The 27,678-nt window shown below is 41.0% G+C and overlaps 1 protein-coding gene and 1 non-coding gene across 4 annotated transcripts; one reads left to right on the top strand and one right to left on the bottom strand.

Annotated features, from left to right (window-relative positions):
* Positions 1-55: 55 nt before the first annotated feature.
* myom1b (myomesin 1b) lies at positions 56-27,501 on the bottom strand. Of its 3 annotated transcripts, XM_030756304.1 has the most exons (40): positions 27,296-27,501; positions 26,728-26,937; positions 24,894-25,028; positions 24,599-24,773; positions 22,207-22,364; positions 21,937-22,029; positions 20,859-20,947; positions 20,556-20,597; positions 18,547-18,708; positions 18,254-18,415; positions 16,864-17,005; positions 16,482-16,681; positions 16,030-16,083; positions 15,502-15,626; positions 15,186-15,369; positions 14,761-14,935; positions 14,562-14,683; positions 10,716-10,912; positions 10,503-10,629; positions 10,162-10,346; positions 9,965-10,079; positions 9,718-9,874; positions 9,529-9,635; positions 9,389-9,433; positions 9,160-9,296; positions 8,913-9,057; positions 8,436-8,495; positions 8,244-8,311; positions 8,030-8,143; positions 7,527-7,586; positions 7,182-7,269; positions 7,052-7,090; positions 6,849-6,954; positions 6,492-6,655; positions 6,261-6,297; positions 6,068-6,090; positions 3,681-3,736; positions 3,315-3,530; positions 589-730; positions 56-478 (listed from the first exon to the last, which is right to left on the bottom strand). In XM_030756304.1, the coding sequence occupies exons 2-40, from the start codon at positions 26,877-26,879 to the stop codon at positions 219-221; spliced, it is 4,818 nt and encodes a 1,605-aa protein (XP_030612164.1). In that variant the 5' UTR covers positions 26,880-26,937; positions 27,296-27,501; the 3' UTR covers positions 56-218. The 3 variants fall into 3 exon arrangements, with proteins under 3 accessions (XP_030612164.1, XP_030612165.1, XP_030612166.1); XM_030756305.1 differs by lacking the exon at positions 7,527-7,586 and having other exon boundaries at positions 58-478; positions 27,296-27,500; XM_030756306.1 differs by lacking the exons at positions 56-478; positions 589-730; positions 7,527-7,586 and having other exon boundaries at positions 3,112-3,530; positions 27,296-27,497.
* trnar-ccg (transfer RNA arginine (anticodon CCG)) lies at positions 25,390-25,462 on the top strand. Its single transcript has one exon. It is a non-coding gene; the product is annotated as a tRNA-Arg (tRNA).
* Positions 27,502-27,678: the final 177 nt, after the last annotated feature.

Genomic DNA, 27,678 nt, shown 5'->3' with positions numbered 1-27,678 from the left:
AGTGCAACAATTTAATCCAATAAATATAACAACAGCTCCTTTATTCAGGCAGATATAGCAAAAAGATGCATACAACCTATCAAAAAACAAAAAACAGTAGAAACAGTGTGCCCATTAACTGTGTGCCCATTTCTATTAGTACAAAGTGGAATATTGTTATTATTAATATGTTATGATAAGCCCACAGCAAACACAAAGTATATATAATACTTTTAAAGTCATTCATTGATTTCAGGCTGTGTCTCAGCCACTGCTTCAGACTCCTCTACACTGCCTGCAGGCTGCTCAGGGGCTTCTGATTGGTCAGCGGGCAGTGTTTGGTTGACCAAATCTGCTTTTTCATCTTTAATTTGGTCTGAATCTAAAGCTTTACGTTCTTCTGCACCATGAGAAAGGTTTCCCTCAGTTTTTGCCTCCCTTCTTTTGCCCTCCTCTCTGTCTTCCACCTTTTCCACAGCAGATGACTTTGAAACAGATTCTGCAAGGAAATGTTCATTAGTAATCGTTTCAGCTAGTCATGGAAAAATTGCATCATTCTGCAATGTCACCAGTGTTGAAAACACATATATTTCATTAAAACCTCCTCACCCTTTTGCTTCTGCATTTTACTTCCAGTGAGTGCGGTTTTCATTTTGTCCTTTGGAGTGTTTGAGCCAAACACTACATTTCCCTCTGCATCGGTCCAATATGAAGTCACCCCCAGGTCAGGTGTCCCCTCTGTGACCTCCACCTGAGAAGATCCAAAATGAAGGAAGAGCCTGAAGAAGTGTGATCAGCCATTTTAAAGCTGAAGAAGCTTTAAAATGATATTTAACCACCACATGGTTGTTCAAAAAGTGATATAAGCTACAGTACTTACCCATGAAGCTCAGATCAGTGAGATCAGACCTACCACTGACAGCTAAAGCAGTATATCTCATAGGGAAAATGATAAAAAACTGTCATATTAAATAATATGTCATACATATTATTTAATGTTTTCTGTTTAAAATGCTCTCAAGCTGAAAAGTGGAATATGTTCAGCACCAGTGAACTATTATCTCTTGGAACTTATCAGTTATACAGTAGCCTTTTGTGGTTGTGATGTTAATGGGTATGTGAAATGATATACATGGATATACACTTACCAGCCACTTCATTAGGTACACCAGTTCAACAACAGAAGATTGGAAAAATGTTTTCTGGTATGATGAGTTTTAATTTCTGCTGTGACATGTGGATGGTAGGGTCAGAATTTGGTGTAAATGACATGAAAGCATGGGTCTGTCCCTCGTTGTATCAGGCTGGTGATGGTGGTGGTGTAATGGTGTGGGGGGTATTTTCTTGGCCCTTTTACTCAGCACCAGTGAAATTAGGACCAAATGTTTAGATGACACAGCCTACCTGAGTATTGTGGCTGACCATGTCCATCCCTTTATGACCACAGTGTACGCATCTTCTGATGGCTTTTTCCAGCAGGATAAAACACCATGTCACAAATCTCAAATCATCTCAAACTGGTTTCTTGAACATGACAGTGAGTTCGCTGAACTCAAATGACCTCCAACAGTCACCAGATTTCAGTCCAACAGAGCACCTTTGGGATGTTGTGGAATGAGAGATTCACATCATGGATGTATAACCAAAATATTTGCAGCAACTGTGTCATGCTATCATGTCAATATGAATCAAAATCTCCGAGGAGTGTTTTCAGCACCTTGTGGAATCGATGCCATAAAGAATTACAGCAGCTCTGAAGGCAAAACTGGGTACTAGCAAGGTGTACCTAATAAAGTGACCAGTGAGTGTATTCTGATGACTAGAAAAACATACCTTAACCATTTGGCATAATGTTGGGGAACTTACAAGTGACAGAAAAAAACATTTGCTAGAAATACACAATTTAAACTTGCTTAACTAATAATTTGACCACTTTGGGTCAGCAGAACCAAAACGTGAGGCAAGAATTTACTATTACCAACTTTTAAGTTTCTACAGCAAACTTAATAATAAAACATTACCTATTTCAGTAGCAAAGAAAAATATCTAGCCCCTAAGCTGTAAAAAATACACTGCTATGTTCTGTTATTACCCTACTATTATAATCAGATTGAAGAACATAACAGTATTGCATGTGTAGGGACACTAAAAAAGCCGTCTCTATGTTATTAGAAATGCATTGGATATTTGTGGTCTTTCACAGAAAGAGACAAACATAGTTGTTTTTGTGTGTCATTCTTGTGTGCTTGATTTTGCTGCTCTGTTAGCATTCATCCTGAAGAGAATGTCACGTTATCCTGAGGATACATCAAACAATTGTCCCACAACAAATATCAGGATTACAGTGAAGGCGGTGAGTTGTGTCCATGCTGGTGGTGGATCTTCAGGCTGTGACTCGGAGTGAAAAAGGAAAGTGATAGGTGAAAGGTGAAGGGTTTAAATCAAAGTGAGACAACTCAAAAAGGAAACAGAAGAAGTGGAGGAGGTGGGGAAATAAGTGCTTTTTTTTTTATTAGTCTCATCAAGAAACAGGGGAACAGGAAGAGAAGCAATAACTGCTATTGTTGGCATTAACAGTGACCTCACAGTTTTCACTGCAGTGGCATCAACATTAAAAATAATCACTAATTATGCACTGGGGGAAAATGGTGAGTTACATAAATAATAGTTCAATATTCACTACACACAATTACATTTAAAGTGAACGTGAATAAAGTGGAACAAACATAAATGTAAAATCTCACAAAACTGCATGTTTTTAACCATTTTGCCACAAATTTTATTTACTTCCAAAGCACACCATCAGATTAGAGCCTGACATGTCTATCTTATCTAGTTTTTTCTCAGGAAGGTTGAGCAAGACAGAACTGAATTTTCTGCCATCTCTGCAAGATGTTGTTTATAATTTAATGACATAAACTAAAGGTTTTAGTAAATCTGACGGCTGCACTGCTCAGTGGTTTGCTGGGAAGTCTGCATGATTTGAAGCAAATGTAAAAACATTCCTGTTTTTAATTGTCAGTTATAGTGGCAGTGACAAATAAACTTCATAACTTCCATGAGATTTTTAATTACTGGACCAAATGCTACAGTATTAATTATAATTGTAACTCTTTCCTCTGCACTTTTGGATGTTTCATGTTCAGTTTCAGCACCTTAAGAGTTTATTCGATTGAATTCTACACAAACCATCCAACACCACCTTTTTTTTTTGTTTGTTTCTTTTTTTCATTTTAACCATTTCCAGTACGCATCATTTTTACATATTTACGACAAGATTTGGACCGCTTTTATTTTTTCTTGCCGCCCGCCTCATCAGGGATGAAGACACTTACGGTGAAGTCCCCGCTCTCTGTGCCGTACTTGTTCTTCACCAGGATGCTGTACTTGCCCGAGTCTGACGTGTTCACCCCGGTGATGGTGAAACTGGCGAACTTGCCCGACTCGAACTTCAGGATGCAGTGCTCGTCAGACGTGATCTCCCTGTCGTTCTTCAGCCAGGTGACCTCTGGTACGGGGTTGCCCGAAATGTTGCAGGTGAGATTGAGAGCCTGGATGGAGGATAATACACAACACAATACATTTCAGTCACACTCAGGGCAGGTACTGTAGAGGTCTAGACTATTTGTTGAAGACAGTGGGGCGTGCATAAGTGTGCTGGACGATGTGCAAACCACATAAATTCAGCTGAAACTGTTTACCTTGCCCTCTTGTATGGTGACCACATCAGGCAGGCCTCCTGCTACTCGAGCACGATCTGAAAAGAAACAATATTATCTAATAATAAATTATTTTTAAAAACAAAAGCATGTTTCATACATTAAATGCTCTTATGTAAAGAGAATAAGGATATTTAACTTAATTAATAATAGTGTTTTTACTTTATATGCCCATAGTAAGCTATTTTTCCCCACAAAATGATTTATTTTAGTAATTTGTACAGGATTTTTCTGACTATGGACAACTATGGACTGGTAATGTTTAACTTCAAATGATTAATTTAGTAGTGTGTGATTATTATTTCATTCATAATGTGTTTAAAACTCGATTGCTGTGACTATATGATGGGTTTTACTGTGTTATGTGGCTGAGAACCGTCTTCTGGTCCATGTTCAGGGTTGTTGTTCAAATGTTAATTTAAGCAGGGACAACAACAACAAAAATAACTTGGTTTTTTTTACACATTAATGTTGTATTTCAATGATCGTAATTTAGCAAAATAAGGTAAATTCCATCCATCCATTCGCTTCTGCTTTTCCTGTTCCCGTTCACGGGGGACTGGAGCCTATCCCAGCTGTCATAGGGCGAGAGGCAAGGTTTGACTTTTTAAATTATAGTTTCTGAGTTGATATGTTTTTAGAATAAACTATAGTGGGTTAAGCTGATTTAATTTAAAATTCAGCAGAACTTAATTTGGCCCAATAAGGTTTGTAGTCATGGTAAAAAGAAAGTTATACTCTCTTTCAGCTCTCAGGTTGTATCAGGCCATGATAAAAAAAATAATAATAATTTGGTTCTTAGGAGGTCCTAAAATGAGGTAAACAAGTTCAGATGAACAACATCACACGACATATTGTACAGTGAGAAAGATTATTCACAAGTAGGGAAATATTTAAGACAGTTGCTAGTCTTCCCAGGAATGTTCCCAGGATATTTCACCAAATTCACCCCAAAGAGCTACATCTCAGACTTTACAGGCTCTGCAGGCGATGGCTTGTTTGGAAGAGTTACCAGGAGAAAAAAAAAACATGGTGGCACAGCTTATGTTTGTAAGTTACATCTGTACAATCCACAAGGAAGCATGTCCTTTGGACAGATGAGACCAAAGTGGAGATTCTTGGCCATAATGCACAGCACCACATTTGGAGAAAACCAAACACAACTTATCAGCACAAACACCTCAAACCAACTGTCAGCAAGATGGTAGAGGGGTAATAATTTGGGCACAGGACTGGGGCACCTTGAAGTCATTGAGTCGACCGTGAACTCCTCTGATTACCAAAGTATTCTAGAGTCAAATATGAGGCCATCTGTCAGCTAAAGCTTGGTTCAAACTGGGTCATGCAGCACAGCAGCAAAGCTACAACAGTATGGCCAAAAAGAAAATAATCACTGTGTTACAATGGTCCAATCAAAGTCCAGACCTCAACCTGATTGAAATACAGTGGCAGGACCTTAAGAGAGCTGTGCATGAATGAATGAAAAAGAAGAAGAAGAAGACTTTATTTGTCATTATATGTAAACATATAACGAAATTTGCGTTCCAGAACACCCATCCAAGAGAAATACAAACAACAGAAACAAACAGGGGACACAGGTGTCTGAGGTCATGCAGCCGTTTTACCGGCGCTACCTTTAGCAGGAAAACATAAAGAGATGTTTTCCTGCTAAAGGTAGTGCCGGTAAAACGGCTGCATGACCTCAGACACGAATGCCCACAAACCTCAATGAACTGAAGCGACATTGTAAAGAAAAGTGGGCCACAGTGATGTGAGAGACTGATGAAGTCATACAGAAAAGAAATACTTCAAGTTATTGCTGCTAAAGGTGGTTTACAAGCTGCTGAATCATTCAATCATTTTTCTACTCTGCTTCTGTATTTTGGTTCAGTTTTTGGTCAGTAAATAATGACATTGTGTAATGTGTCATGTGTTGTTGTTCATCTGAGGTTGTATTTACTTCATTTTAAGACGAGATTTTTTAAAATTATGTCCTGATATGTAAATCCTCAGAACTGATAGACGGTGTACTTTGTGACTTATCATTTGTTACTTCTATTACTCAGTTTAAGTAAATCAAGTTGACACAATTTACTGTAACTAGGCATGTAAAGTTTACTTTCTCCAAGGCAAAATTTTTAAGATAAAGTCAACAGGTTATATTGTATGTATTGTACCTTATTAAAGTGGAATTATTGACCCCTGGTTTTAGGTTTGATCATAGAAAAATTATAGCTGCATTATTTGTAACTCATTTAAGAACAAAATATTTGCAATACATCTTCATGAGACTTCAAGAGTTCCATTATGAGATCCAAAAAAGCCAAATATTAAAGAAATTCAGCCAGTATTAACAAAGTGTGACTTACTTTTCTCTGCAATAGCAGCAGCTCTGAGGGGGTTAAAAAAGAGGGAACAACAAATTAGGTCAAAGATGCTGAGAATCACAAGTGACAGTTTAGATTTCTTCTGTTTTTGCATCTATTTTTCTTATATGAGAAAAGCTTTAATGACATTTAAAACCTCATAGATGTTGGAACTACATGTTGGTTATTGACTTACTTGAGTCGCTGAAATTCTGCAAAAGCGTCGTCAAATGCTGCAAAATAAAAGCAGGTTTTAAGAATTTGAATCTGTTTTACTGGCCAAGACACTTGTTTGTGTTGCATAGTATAAAATAATTGCAAAACAGCACATACAAAACATCTAATTCATACAAAAATAGTCTATGAGAGGCGATAATTCCTACAAATCAACCCAAGTATGAAGTCACAGTGGTTTAGACAGTCTCACCCTGACCAGCAAGATCTACAGTCCTCCTGAGACCGCCTTTTCCATCGTAGAACTCGATGGCATATTTGCCCATGTCTTTCTCCGTGGGCTCTTTGATCTGAAGCCACAGCTGCTCACCAACCACGCCACTCGTAATACGGTCAGAGAAGGCGATCGCTGAATCCCTGTCAGAGAGACACGATGCAGAACACTCATACAGTACAGGCCGCTTTGTGACACAAAAGCACAAAAACACGCAATTTAATTCTGCTCAGCTAACCCACTTAATGAACTCACAACTAAAAATTAAATGTCTATAAGGTATAAATTTGATTAGAATTTGCTTGTTTGGTTTACGTCAACTAACCAAGAACCTACTTGTAGTGCCATGTGACTTGGAGCAGGTCATTGTAGTAGCTGACAAAGGTGTAGAGTCGGATGCCCTCGTCTGTGCTTGTGATTTTTAGTGGAGTGGAGGAATTGGCTGCAAAGATAACCATAAAAAGATCATTATTTAATGTATTTTGGGTTAAATATGTATCGCATATAATGTTATCTGTGGACTAACTATTTCTTCTTACCGATAAAACTGAAAACTTCATTCATCAAGTCTTTGAAACCTTAAAAGGAAGAAAAAAAAATCATTACCCTAAGTGGCTCATTTGCTGTACTATTTTATGATTTTATTGTTGTATGACTCTATAAAGCTACCTTGGTCTGTCAGATTCAGTGTAGAGGTGTCCTGTCCTCTGTCATCCTTCAGAACCACCTCATACACACCAGCATCCTTCTTGGAAATCTGGCAGCGAAAGCAGCAACGTCAAATTAACCCATGGACATTTTGTGAAAGGAAATTAAGCGTATTCATCTGAAAAGGCAAGCGCTTCTCTTCTGCTAGGGGAGCTGCAGAACACACGTATATGATGCAAAAGCAAATACGCAAAAATAAGAGGCGAACATCAGCTTAGGAAAAACAAAAAAAAAGCATTCTCAGGCAAAACGACAAAACCAGAAGTGGCCGTCGGCCCATGGTCACAACAGATAACTGATCCCAACTTTAAGTCTTCTCCAGATCGGGCTGTCGACAATGTCTGCTGTGTCTGCGGGGAGGTCGCGCTGCAATGGGACACATGTGACATCATGTTTATATGCTGAACTACCTGTGAGGGAAGCATGCCACAATACTAGGACAGACGTTCCAGACAATGCAACACGATGGGATGTGAGTAGTTCGTGAGATGTAGGTAAGGCACAGAGATGGGTTAGATGAAAAGAGAAGAGAGAAAATAGGACAGAACAGTTCAAATTTGTTTCCTATTTTATTTTGAAAGCATTTTTTTTCTCTTGACTGTTTCCACCTGTGCCCAGTCAGCCCTCCGTGTACACAGTATATACTCCTGTCTCTGCTGGAAGGTAAGGACAGGAAGATCCACACAGACAGAAACAGCACAGTACATTTACAGTCATATATGCAAATGAATTCACTGATGGTTATGCACTACAGAAACAGACATATATATACACATATTCACACTTCACTTACTTTCTCACACTCTCACCTGAGCAATTTCCAGTTTCAGCACTCCCTCCGTGAAGCCGAGATGCTCGTCTGCTTTGATCTGGTGTTTATCTTTGTACCACAGCGCAGAGGTCTCCTTCTTCATGTTGCCCACCTGAAATCCAGCACAGCAGGATGATGCTTTCACTGTTCAGCTACATTTAAAAAAAAAACAAAGAAATGTAGCAAGAAAAATCTCTAAAGTTCAGGCTCACCTTGCATTTGAGTATGACGCAGCATTCGGGTGTCACTTCCCAACTCAAGTACTCGATAAAGTGAGGGCCTGGAACAAACATTGCAGTTAAAATGATGACAATCACGGCATATGAATTTAAATGTTAAAGAAAAAAAGTGTTTGAGAATAACACAGTCATAAAAATGATCATGTGGGTAGCAGTTTGACTTACCTTGCTTTCTGAAAAACTCTTTTCTCTGGAACTCTGATTCCTTCTGCAGCTGCTTGAACACTGCAAATACACATATTACAGTTTTTAGAAATTACATTTTAAAACAACATCTAAAGACAAACTCTGGTGACATATTTGAGTATTTGATTAATTAAATTACAATGGATTTAATTTGAGCTGCACCCGAACAGCCACATGACTTCTAAAATGGTTCAGTGCCCTCTAGTGTTGAGAAGTTGCAGGTGCTGAACTCTTCATTATTCCCATTACTGCTGCACATGATACCCAAATGGTACATGAACTACACTCACAGGCCACTTTATTAGGTTCACCTGTTCAACTGCTCAGTGGAAATATCTAATCATGGCTGTAGGCTCTCAGTCATCCATATCACAGTTGTTTTTTCAAGCTCTCAATATCCAATCATGGCAGCAACTCAAACATTTAGGTGTGTAGACATGGTAAAGATAAACATACCATCCCCAATCAGTACCAGGCTTGACTGGTTGGTAGCTTTCCCATCCTGCAGCTGGAAGGTGTATGTGCCCTCATCTGCCGGGGTCAGAGAGTCCATGGACATCTCAATCACACCAGTGTTCTTGTCAAAGTTCATCTTGTATTTCTGCCAAAGAAATAAAAAAGCAACAGATATTTTACTTTAAAACACAACTAGAGCATAAAACAGAAATAAAACTGAAATATTTGAAGGGATAGTCTTACTGACCTCCCCCTGAGAGAGAACATTATCGTTGAAAACATAATCGACTTTGCCATTAGGGGACATCTTCTCAGCCTGCAGCCAAAACCGAACTCGACCCTTTTCCAGCAGCTCCACAGCTAATTCTGACTTCAGGGGAATAACTAGTGCAAAGAGAGTAGTGATGAAATAGTGAGGAAAACCAGTTTATGACAAACCACTAAAAAAAAGTAGAAACAGCAGATTAAACACTCACTGGGGAATTTGTGGTCATGACTGATCTCCAGCAGCCTCTTTAACTCTAAAAACAAAATCAACAAGAAAAAGCAAAAAGGGATGTAATTTTATTCAAAAATATTAAAAGTCTTCATCTCTTCTCTGAAGTTTATTACCCACCTTCCTCAGAGAGAGTGTAGCTGGATGAAACACCATCAGTGTGAGTGATGAGACATGAATAAACTCCGATGTCCTCCTCCCCGGGACTGTTGAAAACAACTTTAGACCTGCAGAGAAATGCAGCATTGATGATATGAGAGGTGATGGGACACTCAAGTGCTTTTAGCTTTAAATGTTCTGCTATCTCACTTGGTTCCCTTGGTCTCTGTAGTCAAGCGGGAGGTGTCTGTGATTTCCTCGTAGTTTTTGGACCACACAAATTTGGAGTCGGGGGTCATGCTGCTGCATTCAAAGTTCAGGGAGATGACGCCATCATCATCGACATCCACGACTATCTCTTTCGTGCCTAAAAACACAAGGAGGTGAGAGGAAAAAGGAAATCTTATCTGCTGGAATTTGTTGTATCATCATCGCATGTTCAACCATTTCATCCCACCTGGTTTGGTCACAGCAGGGACTGGCTCGGTCACATCTGAGACTTTTCCAACTCCAGCTTTATTCTGAGCGCGCACACGGAACACATACGCCACTCCCTCCTTAAGATCCTTAATCTGGGAAAAAATAATTGTAAAAAAACCCCATGAATCAGCTGCCTGCTGACACCTCTCAGAGAAATGCATTCATGATGGCCACCTTTATGTATGTCTTTTCTATGGCTTTGGTGTTGACTCCTCTCCACGCCTCCTCTGGTGCATCCGCTTCCTTGATGTCAATGTAGAACCCGTTGACAGGATCACGGCCCTGGTACACAGGTGGTTTCCATAGCAAAACTAGAGAGTCGTTGCGCACCTCTCTAATCTGCAGATCATGTGGAGGTCCTGCAGCCCAAAGTGGACACCCAGAAAGACACTGGAGGCAAAATAACAAACCCTTTTTACGTACTCATTTTCAAAGTTGGGGTGGGGGGGAAGGGAGTGGGGGCCACATGTATTTCACCAACAGACTCTGTTGGTGACCCACAGGGTCCAACCAACCTGGGACAGCAATCGTCCATTCCTCACACAGGAAGGTTTTACTGGGCAGCGATGGGATGCCAACACCTGCCATGTTGGCTGCTCGCACCTGGAACTGGTACTTCTTATTCTCCTTTAGGTCAGACACCTGGGGACAAAGACACACAAGGATTCTCCTTTGCTCAGTCAGCACATATAATTTCAGACCTGAATGAGTTTTTCATATCAACCCACCCTGTAGGCCCTCTCGCTGACAGCCTTGATGTTGGCCTCGTGCCACTTTCCCGGCACGCCATCGATGACCTCACGGTAATCCACAAAGTAACCAGTGATGTCAGCGCCTCCGATGAAAGTTGGCTGTTTCCAGGCCAGCACCATGGAGTCGCGCACGCACTCCAGGACGGTGATGCCATAGGGTGGAGCAGGAGAGGCTGAGGCACAAATCTCAAATTAACACCACAAAACCTCAGCTCAAAGAGTGATCTAATGGGAAACTGAAGCGCTACAAAAGATTTGATACTTTTAATTTCCAAGCCTTTTTTCACTGCTGCGTAGCTGCTCTACTTCTGCTCTAATCATCTGTGAGAGCTTCAGTGTCCCATTACTGGAGACAGTGGAGACAGTTGTAGGTGAACACCAGCTGTAACAACATGCTGTCAAACCCAACCCAACACATATGTAACCTTGACTGAGATTGAGATTTTGGGAGCTACAGATACTTTGTCATGTCTTTACTCTAAATATGAAGCCAGCAACCATAAAGATAACAAACATAACTGTGTGCTTTGCTCTGATTCAACAAGCTCTGGCTCTAGCTTCAGATTTAAAATACAGAAAACAGATAAGCATATTTCAGAATCTATTCTTTGAATCAGGAAGTGTAAAGTGGCCACTTTTGTTACACCGTATTTATGGTAACAAAGGACACTGCAATCTCAGAGACCAGGTTAAAGGGGTGACTGGGAGCCAAAGGTCTGCACAAAAGCAGGATCAAGTAACACGGTCATAATAAAGGGGCCTGTCAAATACAAATAGTCACATGAACTTTATACCCTCTCCTGATTAGGAGTGAGAAGGTGGTCCAAGCATCTGAGAAGTGGGCGTCTGATTATGTTCAGAGCGCTCTCCCAAAAAGGTCTCAGGTCACAAGTGCTCTCTTGGTTGGATGACCCACTTTTCAAGTACAGGGTGTGATTAAGGGGCTCCTGCTATGAACTACTTTGGTGTGTTTGTGTGTTAAAGTGCTCTGGGTAATCAGAGGGGTGGCAGGTCCTGAGGTGATTGACACAACATATATAAGTCAGTGGGTTGGTGGTGGCCAGAAAGCATGAGTTAAACCCAGGTTTGGTGGTGTTTTACAGTGACTTACCTTAAAAAAGAACAGAAGTAGAGCAATTCAGTATTTGTATCTATTGCAGAACTGATGTAAAGTCAAGGCAGTATATATTTTCATGGCTCTTAAGTGAGTGAAAATTGTACTTTCCTTTGAATTTGACAGAAGGTTTCCATCTGTGACCAGTGCTCACCTGCTGACTCTCTCTGGGGCCTCGCTTTCTCCCGATTAGCATCTACAGAGAACTTACGTGCCTGCGAGGCATCAGGCTCATCGGCTGTCTCCACAGCCTGGTCCTGAGGCTCAGCATTTATTGGGTCTAAGTGTGCAGCTGTGAATGTGTCAGTATGTGATTCAGAAACTGAGCCTGACACAGACTCTGAGTTCAGCTCTTTTGCCAGGTCAGGTGCCCGGGACCCACTGCCTCTCTTGCCCCACTTGTTTTTACTGTCTTTGGGGTCAGGCTCTGTGAGGTCTGAACTAGCAGCCCTGACCCCTTCCCTGGCTTCAGTGTCAGCCTGAGCTTTATTGCGCTTTTGCATAGTGTCGGAGGGGAACTGGACAGTTTCATGCGTGCCCGTCCAGCGTGGCCTGTGCTCAGTTAGTCGTCCCACGTTACCCCCCGGCCCCATCTTCGGCAACACACCGTGTAGGATGCCACCCCCTACGGGTGTTAGCAGAGAAAAGCAGAAGAAGCTTTTTAAAACAGGCACAGATCCATCCACAGTTCTTTTCTCAATCTCACAACATTAAGAGACCAGATAAGAAGAAACAAGCAAAACGCATGAAAAAGCAATATTCACTGAGCTGGCAGTCGAATACAGAACAATGTCTTCATCTGACTGGGAGTGGAAATGAAGACAAGATGGCCAACAGGTGACATCCATGTTAGCAGGCTTCATTTGGGATTATGGGAGCATGCAGGCATGTAACACAGAACAGCCGGCCAATTATGTGGGTGTGCAGCTGACCATTAATAAAAAAAAACAAAACTCATGACTTTAGAAACAATGCCAGCAGATTCCATCATCTCTTAGATTTCAGCTCCAAAAATGACCTAAGTTGTATGTCGAGACCAAATGAAACAGCACACCATGATCTAATGCGTGGGAGGTAGTGTCGCGTTTTAATCAGTTTGAGTTTTTCAACTGTTGAAAGAAATAACTGTTGCAACAGTTATTTCAGTGTTGTAGTGGCACATTGTACAACCCCAATTCCAAAAAAACCGACAAAAAAACAATCTGTTTGCATTTGCAGCATCAGTCTCTATGGTTTCAGTTACAGTCTTAAAAAAACCCTGAAAAAGAATTTCTTTCAGAAACTCACACGACATTTTTGTCCTAAGAAATTAAGACAGAGTGGAAAAATGCCACAAACTCCTCAAAAACCAACATAATCCTGTTCTTATGGGTACAATTTATTCAAGCTCTCAGCTAAGTGCCTGTAAGGCATTCATTTGTTAAACTAAAGACCCTTATGTAATTGTCTTCTTGCACATTTGTGCATCACTTCTCTTTCTGTTCTGGTTCGAGTGATTTTGTGCAGTTTCAGAAGACAGTTCTTTTTTTTCAGACTATAATCAAATCCACAAAAGCTGACACTCCAGATACTCATCTAGCCAAATTTATCGCTTCTTTAATCCGCACAACAATTTTCAGCTGTGTTAATATAATTGGAATCAGGTTTTTCTAATGATGAGTCACCCTTGAAACCAATGGTAAAGTAACACGATATTCTAGCAATAAATGGATGTGACATTACCAACACATCTGTCTTCATCAAAAATATGTACACTGGCATTCTTACTAAGAGTTTTTCATAAGGGATAAGAGAGCATGCAGCTCAGCACAAAGCTAGGCAGTGAATGAGTGACATCTAAAGGCTGAAAGTTGTGTTATTATAAAGCAGAGAGATTTTATTAGGGAACACGTGCAGGAATTTAAAAACAGCATCATTGTTACAACAGCAGCATTATTTCTGTTGCTGGCTTGCAAAGTACGTGTTAGATCTAGACAACAGTTTAATATAGTTTATGGAATAATGTGAAAATACTGACTTATAAAGTATAATAAGTCCAACGGAACAATACCACTGCCAGTTATAACAGAGGGTGGGAGAGGTTCGAGTGGAGGTACCTTTAGCACTAATGTGGGGTTGCCGACACATCCTGTGCCCAAGACAGGTGAGGGGGAAATGGGGGTGATAGTGGCGATGTGTGACACTGAGCTACTTTGTAACCACCGCTGAATTGGATCAAACTGACCCAAATTAGAGGAAGTCTACAAGTCCCGACCCCCAGCCCTGCCTCAGGCTGTGCAGGGAGGAGGAGGTGCTAGGGCAGGTGTGGCTAGACAGGGTAGGAAGTAGGCAGAGCATACAAGAGTGACAGGGTGACAGAGTGGAACAATGGTGGAGAAAGTGGGGGAGTTGAAGACATGTTTTGAAAGAACAGTAGTAGCCTAGAACACACTTAAAATATTGAGAAACAGCCACTTGTCACATTACTTCTTCCATACAGAGACTGTACTAATAAGAGCAGTGATCACTCTGTGGTGTTCAGTGCATCCAAGAGTTGTGCTGTGTTGAAATTTCCAGCACAACTGGCTCAGAGATGTGCAAGATAACACCAACAGTTTTTTAAAAATGCTTTCTAACAAATCTTAATATAACTCACATGATAAAGCAAAATTATAAACATCCTCTGATTACCACACTACCTTATTGTATTTAGAAGTGTATTTACTCACCAATAGCAGCCTTCACCTCCACAGGCTCTGACTCCTGGGAGAACTGGCTGATCCCTGCAGCGTTCACGGCCCTCACCCTGAACACGTACTTCTCGCCTGTGATCAGACCGTGGCAGATGAACCTGCAAATGCATGCAATGAGGTGGCCATGAATCTGCATCAGAATTTGGTCAAGGAAAGCAAGTGGAGCTGTTTTTACCTGGTGGCATTTACGGGCTTGTTGTTGCATGGTTCCCACACATTGCTGCCCACAATGCTGCCCTCAATGTAGTATCCCACCAACTCTTTGGCATCACGAGATGCTTCCCAGGACACAACAACTGATGTGTCTGTGTTTCTAGTGGGAATAACTTTTCCTGGGGCAGATGGGATATCTGGGGACAAGAATAGTTACATTTTGGGGCTCATTCATGTATGCAAGTACTGTACAAATGTTTTGGGCACTAAAAATAAAGTTTCATCAGATCAGAGGTCTGTGATGGAGTCATTTCCGTGGTTTTTGTCACTGTGATGCTGCAAAAAAAAATCTGGGACCAGTGTGCCTGATAATATGTGATAAATAAAGCTTTTAATATCTAAAAGGCCTAATCCTAATGCTCTATGTTTACGTGTCTCTTTTCTGACCAAGCTTGTCGCCAACTGTGGTGGCCTCAGTGGGGTCAGATGGCTCGCCAACACCAGCAGAATTGCAGCAGCGGACACGGAAGCGGTAGGATTTCCCCTCTGCGAGATCAAACAGCGCAAAGCGAGGAGACTTTACTGGGATCTCCGTGTTCACCCTCTGCCAGCTGTCTGTACCGGAAACACACTGACGGGCAAAGAGCAAAACATCAAACTGTCACTGATCACTGAAGCACAGGCATGTAACAATTTCATATGCATAGAAAAGAGAAATGTTTTAGTTAAAGTGTAGCTGAGGAAAGGTTGAGGAATAACTTACCTTTTCCACATAGTACATGACGCCCTCAAGGCCTTTCTCTCCGGGTGGCTTCCAGCTCAGCACCACATAGTTTTTGGTTGCCTCTGTCACCTGTAGATCAAGCGGTCTGCCAGGAACAACGCCCTCTGATGGTCAAAAGAGATAGAATTAGGTCTCCATAGTAAAAAAAAAAAATGGACCCTTCACCTCCAAATGAATGTATTAAGACCATATCCATCACTCACTGGAAAATGCAGCCATTTAAGATATGTTATCATTTCTTCTTTATTACTGGCATATATAAAATGTACATAATAGTGTGCAAACTAGAAAAGAATTCCATTTAATTTTGCTTATTGCTGCAACAGACGTCACATAACCACACAGAAGTCATATCAGCATAGGAACACAAAACAGGTGCTTCTCCTTCATTCAGTGTGGTTAGTAAGCCTGAATCAGGTGGACCCAGAGTTGGAGGGCTTTATAATCCACTTCTGCTTGAGTCTGTTGATTGATTTAAATCATGATATTAAACCTCTGATTTCCTACCTGCAGGCTCCTCCTCTGTGACAATGATTTGGCCAGTCCAGGGAGCAGAAGTACCTGAGAACATAGAAAAGATCAGCACAGAAGTATTATCAGTCATTATCAGATTTTGGGTGGGTTAAATGTTTTCTATATTTTGCTTCAGTGGCCACTACTTGGAATCAGTCCGTTTTCATATCAAAAACCTTTGACAGTGGTCATAGAAAAGCCTTTAAAAACTGAACATTCACAGTAACAATAAAATACTCCTAAACAACAATCTAAATAAGATACCTATGTAAAGGAAATTCCCATGTTTTCAGAGTTTTGTGGTGTACATTGTTTGACACCCAGTGCTAACTACAGACTTCTTGCATTTGTTCTCCAAAATCCTTACAAATGGTTACGAGCGTTTGTGGACTGGACATCTTTGACCAGAATCATGATAAGGTCAAAGTCCTCTCGTTGCCAAGTACCTCTCATGCGGGCACGGTCAGCTGGGTCCATTGCAGCCACCGGCTCTGAGACTCTGGATGGGCGGCTGATGCCGCTTTTGTTTACAGCACGCACACGGAAGATATAAGAACGGCCCTCCACCAAGCCAGTGACGGGGAAACGGGCAAACTTCACCGGGGTGTCATTGCACTGAATCCAGTGGTTGGTTCCAACCTCACACCTGTGCATAAACATTAAAATATTAGTCTGTCACATTTTATCACCGATACTATACTGCCTCATTCCTCTGACTTTCAGTTGAGAAGAAGTTTTACATTTTGTATCAGCAGCTCTTTCTCTGTCTATCCAGTTCGATTTTTAGCTTCGGAAGCTGAAGTCACAGGGAGCAACACATTGACCAACCTGTCCACAAAGTAGCCCAGGATGGAGTTGCCACCATCGACAGCTGGCTGCTTCCATGTGACAATAATGTAATCCTTGTTGGCATCCAGACAGCGCACGTCCAGAGGGGCTGCAGGAGCTCCTTCGACCTCAGCATCAGCATCTAACAGATACAAGAATACCATCAGGACAGAGTGAGTACTTTCTCTGAACATGGCTTTATTTCTGCAATAAATTGACTGGATGTTTGCTTTATAGTCTGTGGACCATGTGGGTGAACTGTGCAGCTATAGGATTTAATGCCAGGAATATTTTGGGTCCTCAAATCAGTCGCAAGCCTAAAGCAGGAGGACAGAATTATCACAAGCCTGCGCTGAAGTGAAAGAAAGCAAAGATGCCCGTCATCTGTAGGTAAAGCCAGGACACTAAGAAAAGACACAAAGCTTTTAGAATAAAGTGACAGCTTTATTTTAACTGTACATGTGGAGGTTGAAAGTCTGTATTTTACAACCTGACAGATTTGTTTTGTACAAAAGCATAATTAAATGTTATTTATTCTCCTTGGTCTGTGCTAACAGCGTGCTGAGATATCAGGAAGAGAAAACAACACGAGCTGGTTGTTCACTGGCTCATAAAGAAATCCAGAGAGCACAGTAAAGAAACTGGGCCGTCTGTTGTTTCTCCTTAAAGCAGGTATTTACCAGATCCATCTGAGCTCATAGCCACTCTTTCAACTCTTTCAACCCTGAACTCTAACAGGACAATGAGGAGGCTATTTTTCAGCCTCCTCATACTCAGCATGGTTCCTTTGTAGAAGCTGAAGCTTCAAAGGTCAGATTGTCTCCGAAGACAGCAAAGATAAGCTGCTGTGACCTATTTTTCCATGCTATTCGAACAGATGCCAGGGAGTTGCCACCCAGTGGTGTATCTATTAGAGATATCCTATTTAAAACCATCACTCACATTCAGACACTTTGACTTTTAGATGCCATAGCATCATCAGGTGCCAGGGGACATGGTGCTGTGACTTTGACCTAGATCTGATGGGCCTTTAGACAGAAACCAAGTTAAGGAAGTCCATCGAGACTGTGTTTACATGGACTGCATTAAAATTTCTGTGGGAAAGTATCTTAGATATATAACACTGGCTTTTATAAGTTTAGAAGAGACACAAAATAGCTGAAAATCGGTCAGCATGACAGCTGGGGTTGAAAATGTAGACTATTTCTGGATATGCTGCATTAATTTGTGTACAGGTACCAGATTCAGCTGCCAGCATCAGACCAAACAAATGACTCATTGCATATTTATACATGAAGCTAAAGCCTAATCTGTAACTCAATTAAAGGAGAATCTGAAGAGAATCTTTTTGAGTTGATGACAAGAAACCTTTTAGGGAGGATGCACCCACCTCTGACAAAGACGTAGGCTGAGTAGGTTTCATATCCAGACTTGGTGGAGACGCGCAGCGTGTAGAGGCCCTCATCCTCTTTGTTGAGGTGTGTGAGTGTCAGAGTGGCTCGATCGCCACTCCAGTGCATGTGGGTCCATTTGGAGGGAGACAGCAGAACATCTGGAATGCAGGCCAGTAAGTGTTAGCAAGGTAAAATGTAAAGGTAACATGTAAACATAATGTACAGAGAACAACAGATTTAAAGCTACAAGCATTATCCACTGGCTTAGTATCACAGCAAGCCTCCCTACCATCTCTGTACCACTCCACGTCTGGCTGATAGCGCTGCAGGGCAGGGTAGATGATGACTGTACAGCCCAGACTCATGGTCTCACCCTCCCTTCCAAACGATACACCGAATTTATCAACAATGTGAGTCTGGAAGGTGATGCCGTACTCCGACACTGGGCCAACTATAGACAAAGGATGTTACAGCAAAGTCAGAGCTTTGGCTTGCATCATTTTTAAACAGGTTGCATAGAAAAGGAAAAGACTAGTGAGGTCAAATCAAGTGGAACAGCAAAGTGTCGCACACATCAATTACCAAAGTTTTGCAGCCAGGTGGAAGAAGGGAAAGTGAGCATGTATAAAGAAAGAATGAAGGATAAAGACACAAATACAGACCAAAATAGTGATTCGAAAACTTCAGTGCAGTGCTCACAAAAAGAACTGTGGAAACACTTCATGTTTTCATGCATTAAACACTCGAACACACAGACGGATGATCTAATCAAAATTTATACTACTACAGTGGTGGTTTTGAATCAGAGATGTTGAAAAATTAGTACATTTTTCCACACTAACTACTCTTTGCAGTTTCATGAGACTGTTATGAACTTTACTGTGAAATTTCTACACAGTCAAAAGCAGCCATGCTCGGACAAATGATTTCCACATTCTTCTGACCCTTTTACCTTCAGTAATGGCCCCTGCATTATCCAACAAAACAAAACAAAACAAAATGTTAGCGCAATAGCACCCACTGTTCTTCCACTCAAAATCTTTTCTCCTATAACATCCCACCACCCTGCTCCCCACTGGGGTTAATTAGATTTAGTACACAGCTGTTTACTGTGTGGTGCTTTTAAATCCATTTGAACTTGCTGTCTTTGGTATTGTTGCCAACAGATTTAGTGTTCCATCATGTTGCAGGCAGCTGTTTTATTAGCAAAAGGCTGTGTGGTACATGCCAATGTAGTTGCACACAGTAGAAGAAGTTGACAGTCAACTGGTTAATGGCCCAGAGAATGGCAACCTCCTTATAACTAGGAACTGATTGCTTTGAATATTTTTTTTGCTGTTGATTGATTGCAAGTAGTTGTAGTGGCCAAATGGTCACCCAGAGTGTACAACGCCCTCTAGCAGTGGGCAGCTACTTTCAATCACAAGGCAACTGGTTGCCTGCTGGGAAGCAACCTGTCTCCAAATAATCACAGTCTGACTCAGACTGACTTCAATCAATGCATGTAACTGCCATCTAATTTATAAACACAAACAGTTTGCCAACACGATGCAATCAATCTCAGGCTCTGCAATGAGAGCAACTCATCTGCGATGTGTCTCTCTGCTATAGGGGACTCCACTTAACTGGTTGCCAGCTGGTATGAAATAATATATAAGTAAGGTTGCCAATTGCCTCTGTCATTTTGCAATTAAATCACCACCCTGCAGCAATTACATCATTATTTGTGGAGGAATTTCTGTTTCAAATCTTTGAGGCTCTGGCTGGATTCTGAATGCAAGTAGTTGATGTGAATTTTTGTGTGAGTAGATAGCAACAGATGGTAACAGATTTTTTTTACAGTTTTTTCAGTTAATTGCTATATTATCACAAACAGTTTGCATGTAATTGCCAACTTGAACCCATTCAGCCGTAAACTGATTGCAGACTAATAGCAGACTGATTCCATCTTATTGTCATTTTATTACCATCTTGAGTCACCAAAGTCACTTTGAAGACACCAACTGAATGCAGGTGGTCATAGACCTGGTCCTTGTCTTCAAAGCAACCATTTCAAAAGCAATGAGACTGCAAGTTCATTGTACATGGTTGTAATATTTTTGGTTGTGTCAAGATCTCCACCCACTGTTTTCTGTAGTGTAACTGTAGTTTCTTAGTGCCTGCTTATTTGCTAATGTTAGCAAGTTACTGTTTATAATATTTTTGGATAAAGTCTTTGGATAAAGTCTATATTCTAGTGGCCTGAAAAAAAAAATTAATAAATGAATTAATTAAAAGTGGCAGTAAATTCACACTTACGCCTGGGTGCTGGGAGGGACTCATCAATTTCACCTTTGAACCCTATGGAGAGCAGAAGTAGTCACTATTAAAACATACAGCATTCACAGATTGTTCTATGACTTTATCAAGTTGATGGACTAAATTCATATTATTATTTCACACAAATTCAAATTTAAGTTGCCAAATTTTACACACACTAACTTTAAACAGTTGATTAGGAGAATATAATTACTGCTGATTTCTTGTGATTTTATATGATTTTGGAATAATGAGCGTATTGGAATTACATCAATATTTGTTGCGGAATTTATTGAAACCTACTTTTGACAACAACGGAGGCAAAGGCAGACAGCTCTCCCTGGGAGTTCATGGCAGAGACACGATACTGAGCTGTATCATCAAAATCACATCTGAAAGAGGAGAGCATCAGCTGATTAAGGATTCACGTGTATGGTGCCCCTTCCCCCAACTCCTCCTCAGTCCTCTCAGCCATGTAAATAATACCAACTATGTGAGCTCCAACTGTAAAGCGTTCCATCACTCCTGGCCAGGAATAGTCTGGCAAAAAATAGACACCAGTGGTGATGTCATTTGCACCAGGTGTTGTGGTTTTCTGTACATGAAACAATCTGATGTGTGAAGTGTTGACATGTTGCACTAAGATGGTAAGGACTGAGCAGAAACATTAACTAGTTTGAATAAGTAGTAATTAAATAGACAGTCACATGGAAGGCTTTGTTTTTCAGCCCTGGGGTTGAAACAATCAAGTGGCAATAGTTGCAGTTCCTGTAGTGGCCACTAGAGGCTATTTGCAAAGTGACTATAGACTAATGTGAAATTCCCAACTTTACACTATTAAAAAGCCTGTCTACAGCCTTCATAATAACTCTGGGTGATTTTATATACTGGACTTGGCAGCATGGCTGCTTCAGCTGGCAGATGTCCAAATACAGCTGCAGCTGATACTCCCGTCTGGTAGGCCTCATCCCTGCTAACTGAGTCACTGAAAGGGACTTCTCCAATATGTTTTTTGTGGTTGTGTCTGTTTGAACATTTTTAATTGAATTAGCTGACAAATGACATGGCGTGCTGTGTGATACAGGCTGTCCAAAAAGTCTACTTCAGTTTGGGAGATTTGGTGAGTGAAATTTCTAGTATTTTATTAGCCTGTTATTTGGCACTAATTATTAGGTATCTATGAATGTGTTTTGAGATCATAGAGTTTATGAATATAGCTTGCAAACAAAATGTGAAAAACAGCATTTTTCACAAGTTGCATGAAAATACTGACTTTTTACAAAACTTTTATTAGATCCATAAAAATCTATGGCACAAAAGTCCTGTGGCTTCTTGAGAAATATCTACTTCAAGTACTGCATGTGGGAGAGCCTATACCTACCCGTTAATCTCCAGTGAGTGCACGCTGTATCTGCTCTCAATTTTGTACTTGCCAGGGTTGGTAAGGGGGTCAAGCGCCACATTGTTTTTGTACCTTTTAGTGGGAGGTAGATAACATGAAAGACAGACCAAAGAAAAAACGCAAAAGTTTGAAAAGAATAAAATAGAATCAAGAGAGGAAACCACACAAGCTAGATGGATCTCAAGGGAATAAAGAGGATTTTGAAAGGACAGAGAGGAAAGCTACGGGGTTATGTTGTTGGTGACCTACCAGACAACCCGTGGGTCAGGCCACCCACTGACAGTGCAGTGCAGCCGCACACACTGTTTCTCCCACACAGTGTGGGAGCGAGGTTTAATCACAAACTCCGGGGCGTGCATCAGGCTGTCTTCGTTCATGCGCTTGAAGTGTTCCTCGTGTTCATGGATCTAAAGATAGAGCAAATCACTCAGGACAGTTGTTACGTTTTACCAAACATAAACTGCACCACGCAGAACATTTGCCCCATTTTCACCAGGAATTTGAAGCAAAAACAAACCTTTCTTACAGATAAATTTAAACTAAATTTCAGCCCATCTACTTTAGGTATTATCTTCTCACATTATAACTGTAAGGATGTCCTCTGAATAGATGGGATGTTGAGGTCTTGCCTACTTGTTCACTATGCAGTAGCTTAGCACATAATATGACCAATGAGACACTGCTTCCCTGTGTCTGAAGAAACGTGAGCTCCTGAAGAATTTCTCACCCAGTAGTAAGGCTGTGTGGCAGCACAGACAGATAAATGCAGCGAGGGAGCAAGTGTGGTTTTTCATGATGCTCACTGAATGGCTGGGTACCACTCCAAATAATCATCCAGGGACATAAATAACTTTCTTGTGTAAGAGGTAGTAATAACAACCACTTAGCTACAGACACTCAACATTCCCGAGCTCTGATGCAATCGACCGTGGTCAGTTTTGCTACAATAAAAAAATATGCCATTGTGTTGTGTAGCCTGATATTAGGATTAGAATATGGATTTTTTTTTTTTCACTTAGTTACTAAAGAACAAGTGAGGAGCAAATCAATTGCTCTAAATTCACATGCTCCACCAAACACTGAGCTGCCCAAAACAGAAACTACTCACATTACAATTACCCCCAACAAATTTTAAACCAAGTATCAAAATATCTTAATAAGCTGTTACTCAGCAGTCCCTGAATAATTTTTAGAGAATGTAGTATAAAATGAATTTTGTACTTTTTTTTCTTTTAGCTGATTCACTTGATTTAAGTCTGCTTCATCTACATTGACTCCACGCCTCAGTTTCTGAGTTTCTTTAAAAAACCTTGTATTAGAAAAAACACCTAAATCTTCTTTTTTTTTATCGTGTCATCTCAGGAAAATGTATTTTAATACAATGCAGACATTATACTTAAAGTTACTCAGTAGTTTAAGGATTGCATCACCACTTTCCCATCGTTCCTCTGTCCTGTTAAGTAAAGTAAAGAGTAAAGCATCAAAATTAGCAGTTACTCAGTAGTTCTTCATTACTTAATGATTATTAAATATTAATTACCATTTTTGTGTCACCTTCAGTAAAGTGAAACATTGTGCTATGTAGATTTGAAACTTTTTAACTTGTAATTACCTAACCATAGTTACCTAATTATTCACTAATATATTTCCCAGCTGGTTCTTTAATAATACATTATTATTGACCATAAAGTCCTATATTGGGAAACGTATCCAACTTGACTAACAGGTTATTCCTTGTTCCCTCCTTACTCTCTTTTAAGTAACTAAGCAAATTTTCTGTCTCATCCCATCTTGGAATTAGTGCGCATTATTTGTACTATAAAGTAGATACTACTGAATCAGGGATACTTCAAAAATCCTGTGTACTATTTTAGTATACTAAATAGTATGTTCATGTGGAATTATGGGCACCGTCTGTGACTGAGACCAGTTGGAACAAAAGCACAAACTTGAAGTAGAAGTTTACTGTAATATCACAAATACCAATTGCTGATTTATGATGTCAAAACTAAAGCCTGGCTTATACTCGGACAGCTAGAGACCTGACGACCAAGTAGGCATTCCTGTTATACTTCTTTGAACCTGGGGTGCATGTGTAATTGGTGCGTTGTAATGTAACTTCTCCACAGACAAATTTGCGTAGTCACAAAAACCAGGCAGGCATGCAGACATCCGTACAGGCCCTCGCGCTCACCATCTGATGATGATATTTGCATCAATCTGACCCAAGTGGACCCTAGCAGACTCATGAAAAATATAATCCAGGCTTAAGAAACTTTCATATGGGGTCTCACAAAAGATAAAGGCTATATCTGCACTTAAAATGGAAGTCTGCAATATTATAGAAATGCTACACAGGCATTTCTGTGACCCAGTGATACACTGTGATAAGTGCCTGTTGTCATATCAGAAATATCAGAATTCGGTCAGTAATGTCAAGAAGATCAATATACAGTAATGCCACAAATAGAATAAGTATGCAGATTTTTTCAAGCACATACAAACAAATACACGCTACTACAGACAAACCCTGAGACCCAGTTCTGTCTTATTAAAGTTCTAAGCAGTTCTCCGTGCTTGCTTTAAAAGACTGCATGGCTGCCCTGTGTGATCTCAAAACAGCAAGGACTCCAACACTGACCCTTTTATTCAGAGAGATGCGTTCAGCCGACTCACGCATGGCCTCCTTCCTGGAGATGATCTCAGACCTCTCCATCTCCAGACCACTGGTGAACAAATCCCTGCGGGCCATGTATGCAGCAGTGTCTCGCACTCTTGCTTCCTCTGTATCTGAAAGTCCTGTAGCAAACGCTTGACTAGGAGGCAGCAAAGCAGAGCCAGGGTTGGATGTGGGAAGCAAGGCATAGTGTTAAAAACTTTAAGATGTTGCAAAGCAATCTTGGATTTCCAGTTCTACATTGCGGGATAGTTATTACCTGCCCCTGAAGATAGGCACTACATAGCCGATGATTTGGTTGTCTTTATCCACAGCCAAGTAAGATGGCTTGGCTCTCTTGGGTAAAGGGCTTAGTCTGCTCTCCTCCAGGCCAGAGTGTGAAGACACATTAAGTCTGAGACATACAGAATACCATCAGCCTGGCACACAGCCAGACAGTGCAACTAACAACATGACATGAAAATGTGGGGATAAAACCAAGGCCAGGGGTGGATGAAATGTAGATTATGGGTCAACTGGAAAGTAGTGGAGTCGGTTTAGTCATAATTATGGCATTTCTACAGCTCTGTACGCCTCAGTTATTACATTTTCAACATTGGCAACAGCCATATGATGTGAAAGACAACACTGACACCACTAAAAACATTAACAAATGAGTTTCCTGCAATCTATGTTGGTAACTCAGAACAATATACCAAAATATCAAATCCAACCATGCCACTCACTTAACATTTTCATACTACAGTAAGCCAGATGGCCCAGTGGCCTAATGGATAAGGCATCAGCCTCCGGAGCTGGGGATTGTGGGTTCAAGTCCCATCTGGGTCGTATACCACTGATGCAAATTTCTTGTATCATCAGTGTAGCTTATATGCAAAAGTGTCTGGGTGTAGGTAAGGCTAGAAAGGCAGCCTGTCTTTCGTCAGCTTGTGCGTCACCACTATTTGCAGCTCTGAATAGTTGGTGGGAATTCGCAGAATGAGATAACAAGAATGCAGAGGCAAGAAGGGTGATAGGGCAGCTGCCCCTCATTTTTCCTACATCTCTCCAGGTCAGTGTCCCTTTCCCTTTGACCATTTCCAAAATCATTCTTGGAATTATAGCTTAAGCTGATTTATAATATGAGAGAGTGTGAAGTGAAGGTTATCCCACATGACATGAAGCTCCCACGACCACATAAATGCAGTCCCATCTTTGCCATAAAAGCAGTGTCATAACCACCCTGATCGTCACATCATAATGCTCCTCATCTCTCCTCTATACAGAGCTGGGCCTGGTGAGCTGCCCAAAACCAAAGATGAGATAGTAAAACCTAAGCCCTCTGACGTGTTCACACTCTCCAGGCCAGAGTATTTAAGGACCCTAACAGATAGGCTCACTGTGAACTGGGTGCTTTGGTATTCCCTGCACAGAAAAGCTCAATATACTCCAACCTGTAAATGTCAGGGAAACTGATGACAAATCAACAGCTCATGAATAACTATCATCATGTCTCTTGGAAATAAAGTGAAGCTACAGAGTTTCCAAGAGATATTAATTAATATGAATGTGATCAGGTTTTAGAGAGTCACATCACAGGACTTGAGTTTTCAAATGGACAAGAGTGATAAACTATTTCTTCTTATTTTCACTCTAGGTTTTCACACAGGTCAAGATGCTATTTCAGTCAATGTATATAACACAAAGCTCTGCTGTACCATAATGTAGCATCTGTTCTAATGACTGCCATTCCTCTAAAAGAGAAAGAACTTCCCATAACCCTCCTAGATGTGTGTCAAAGGTAAGACTTAGTCAACATGCATTAGAACACAAAGGACATCTCAGGCTGCATGCAAAGAGTTTCATGCAGGATTCAAAGCTGTTTTCAATCTTCGGGTTGATCAAGGTGAAAGAAAACTCAAGGGGGAGTAAGATGGTTACTTGGTGTCAAGGAAAGACGATCCCAAAGTTGTGTCAGGGAGGTGATCTCACAAGGGTGATGGAGGTGAACCTGATCAGCTGGGGTGGGGTAGGTGTTAGGGAGGTAGTAGGGCTTTTCTGTCATAAAGAAGAGGATTGATGAAGTTGATCCACCTCCCCTTCCTTCTCCTTACCCCCTGCTCCTGCTGGTGGCAGAGGTGTTGCCGCTAGCACTGTATCTGCTGCTGGACTGGTACTGACTCACTTTAGACTGAGTCTCCTTGCTACGGTAGCCTCGGTCATAGTGGCGATGGTGCTTCTGGTAGAACGGTATAGATCCAGACATGCTGCAGGCCGCTCCTCGTACGAGCCCTGAGTTTCCAAGTTTCCTCCTGTCTATCTGTCTGTCAGGTTAGTTAGTGGTCAAGAGCATGTGGATTCCTTGTCAATACAGGGCAGATTCACAACAAACTTTTGGACTCTTTTTGCTGAACATGGATAGTTAGTCTAATTCTCATGGTGGAAAAAATAATCTATACTAAGTGTATTAAAGCTATGGTAGCAAAAACTACATAATATTTCCTTGATCAACAAAGACTATTTATGGGAATCATCATAAAACCTTTCAAATCAAACCTGCAACATCAGCTAATGAGACATGATATACAGTTTCAGGCAATCAGGCACTTTTTCAGCATGCTTACACAGACATGTGCAACAACTACAACCTTGCATATCACATCTTACCCCCGCAGTAGCCACTTACTCTGGACAAACCCTCTCAACTTCAAGCTTTAAAGGAAAAGATGGTCCAACTTCCACACACTCAAAGCTTGATATCCCAAGCAAACCCACAGGTAGGTACGCACAGGGCTGCGGTCTACACAACAAAAATAATGTTGGCCTTAGCCAGAGTGTCCAAGCTGCAGTCACAGCCTTTTATGGTGAGGGTGGAGATAAATATAGCTGGGAGCAGAGCTGGGGGGCAAGTCAGCTCCCATAGTGCAACACATTTATGGGTGCAGGTCTCTGACAGTGGGCATATCTGCCTGATATGCAGGTAAACACAAGGCTACTGTTTGGACTTTGAATGATCATTTCAATTCATTGTTTAATTGTTAATCTAACTTTTATTATTGCATTAA

This window comes from Archocentrus centrarchus, chromosome 20, assembly GCF_007364275.1.
Source record: "Archocentrus centrarchus isolate MPI-CPG fArcCen1 chromosome 20, fArcCen1, whole genome shotgun sequence".
NCBI classification, from domain to species: Eukaryota; Metazoa; Chordata; class Actinopteri; order Cichliformes; family Cichlidae; genus Archocentrus; species Archocentrus centrarchus.
Note: the sequence above shows the minus strand (reverse complement) of the source record. Positions and strands in the feature narration are given on the sequence as shown.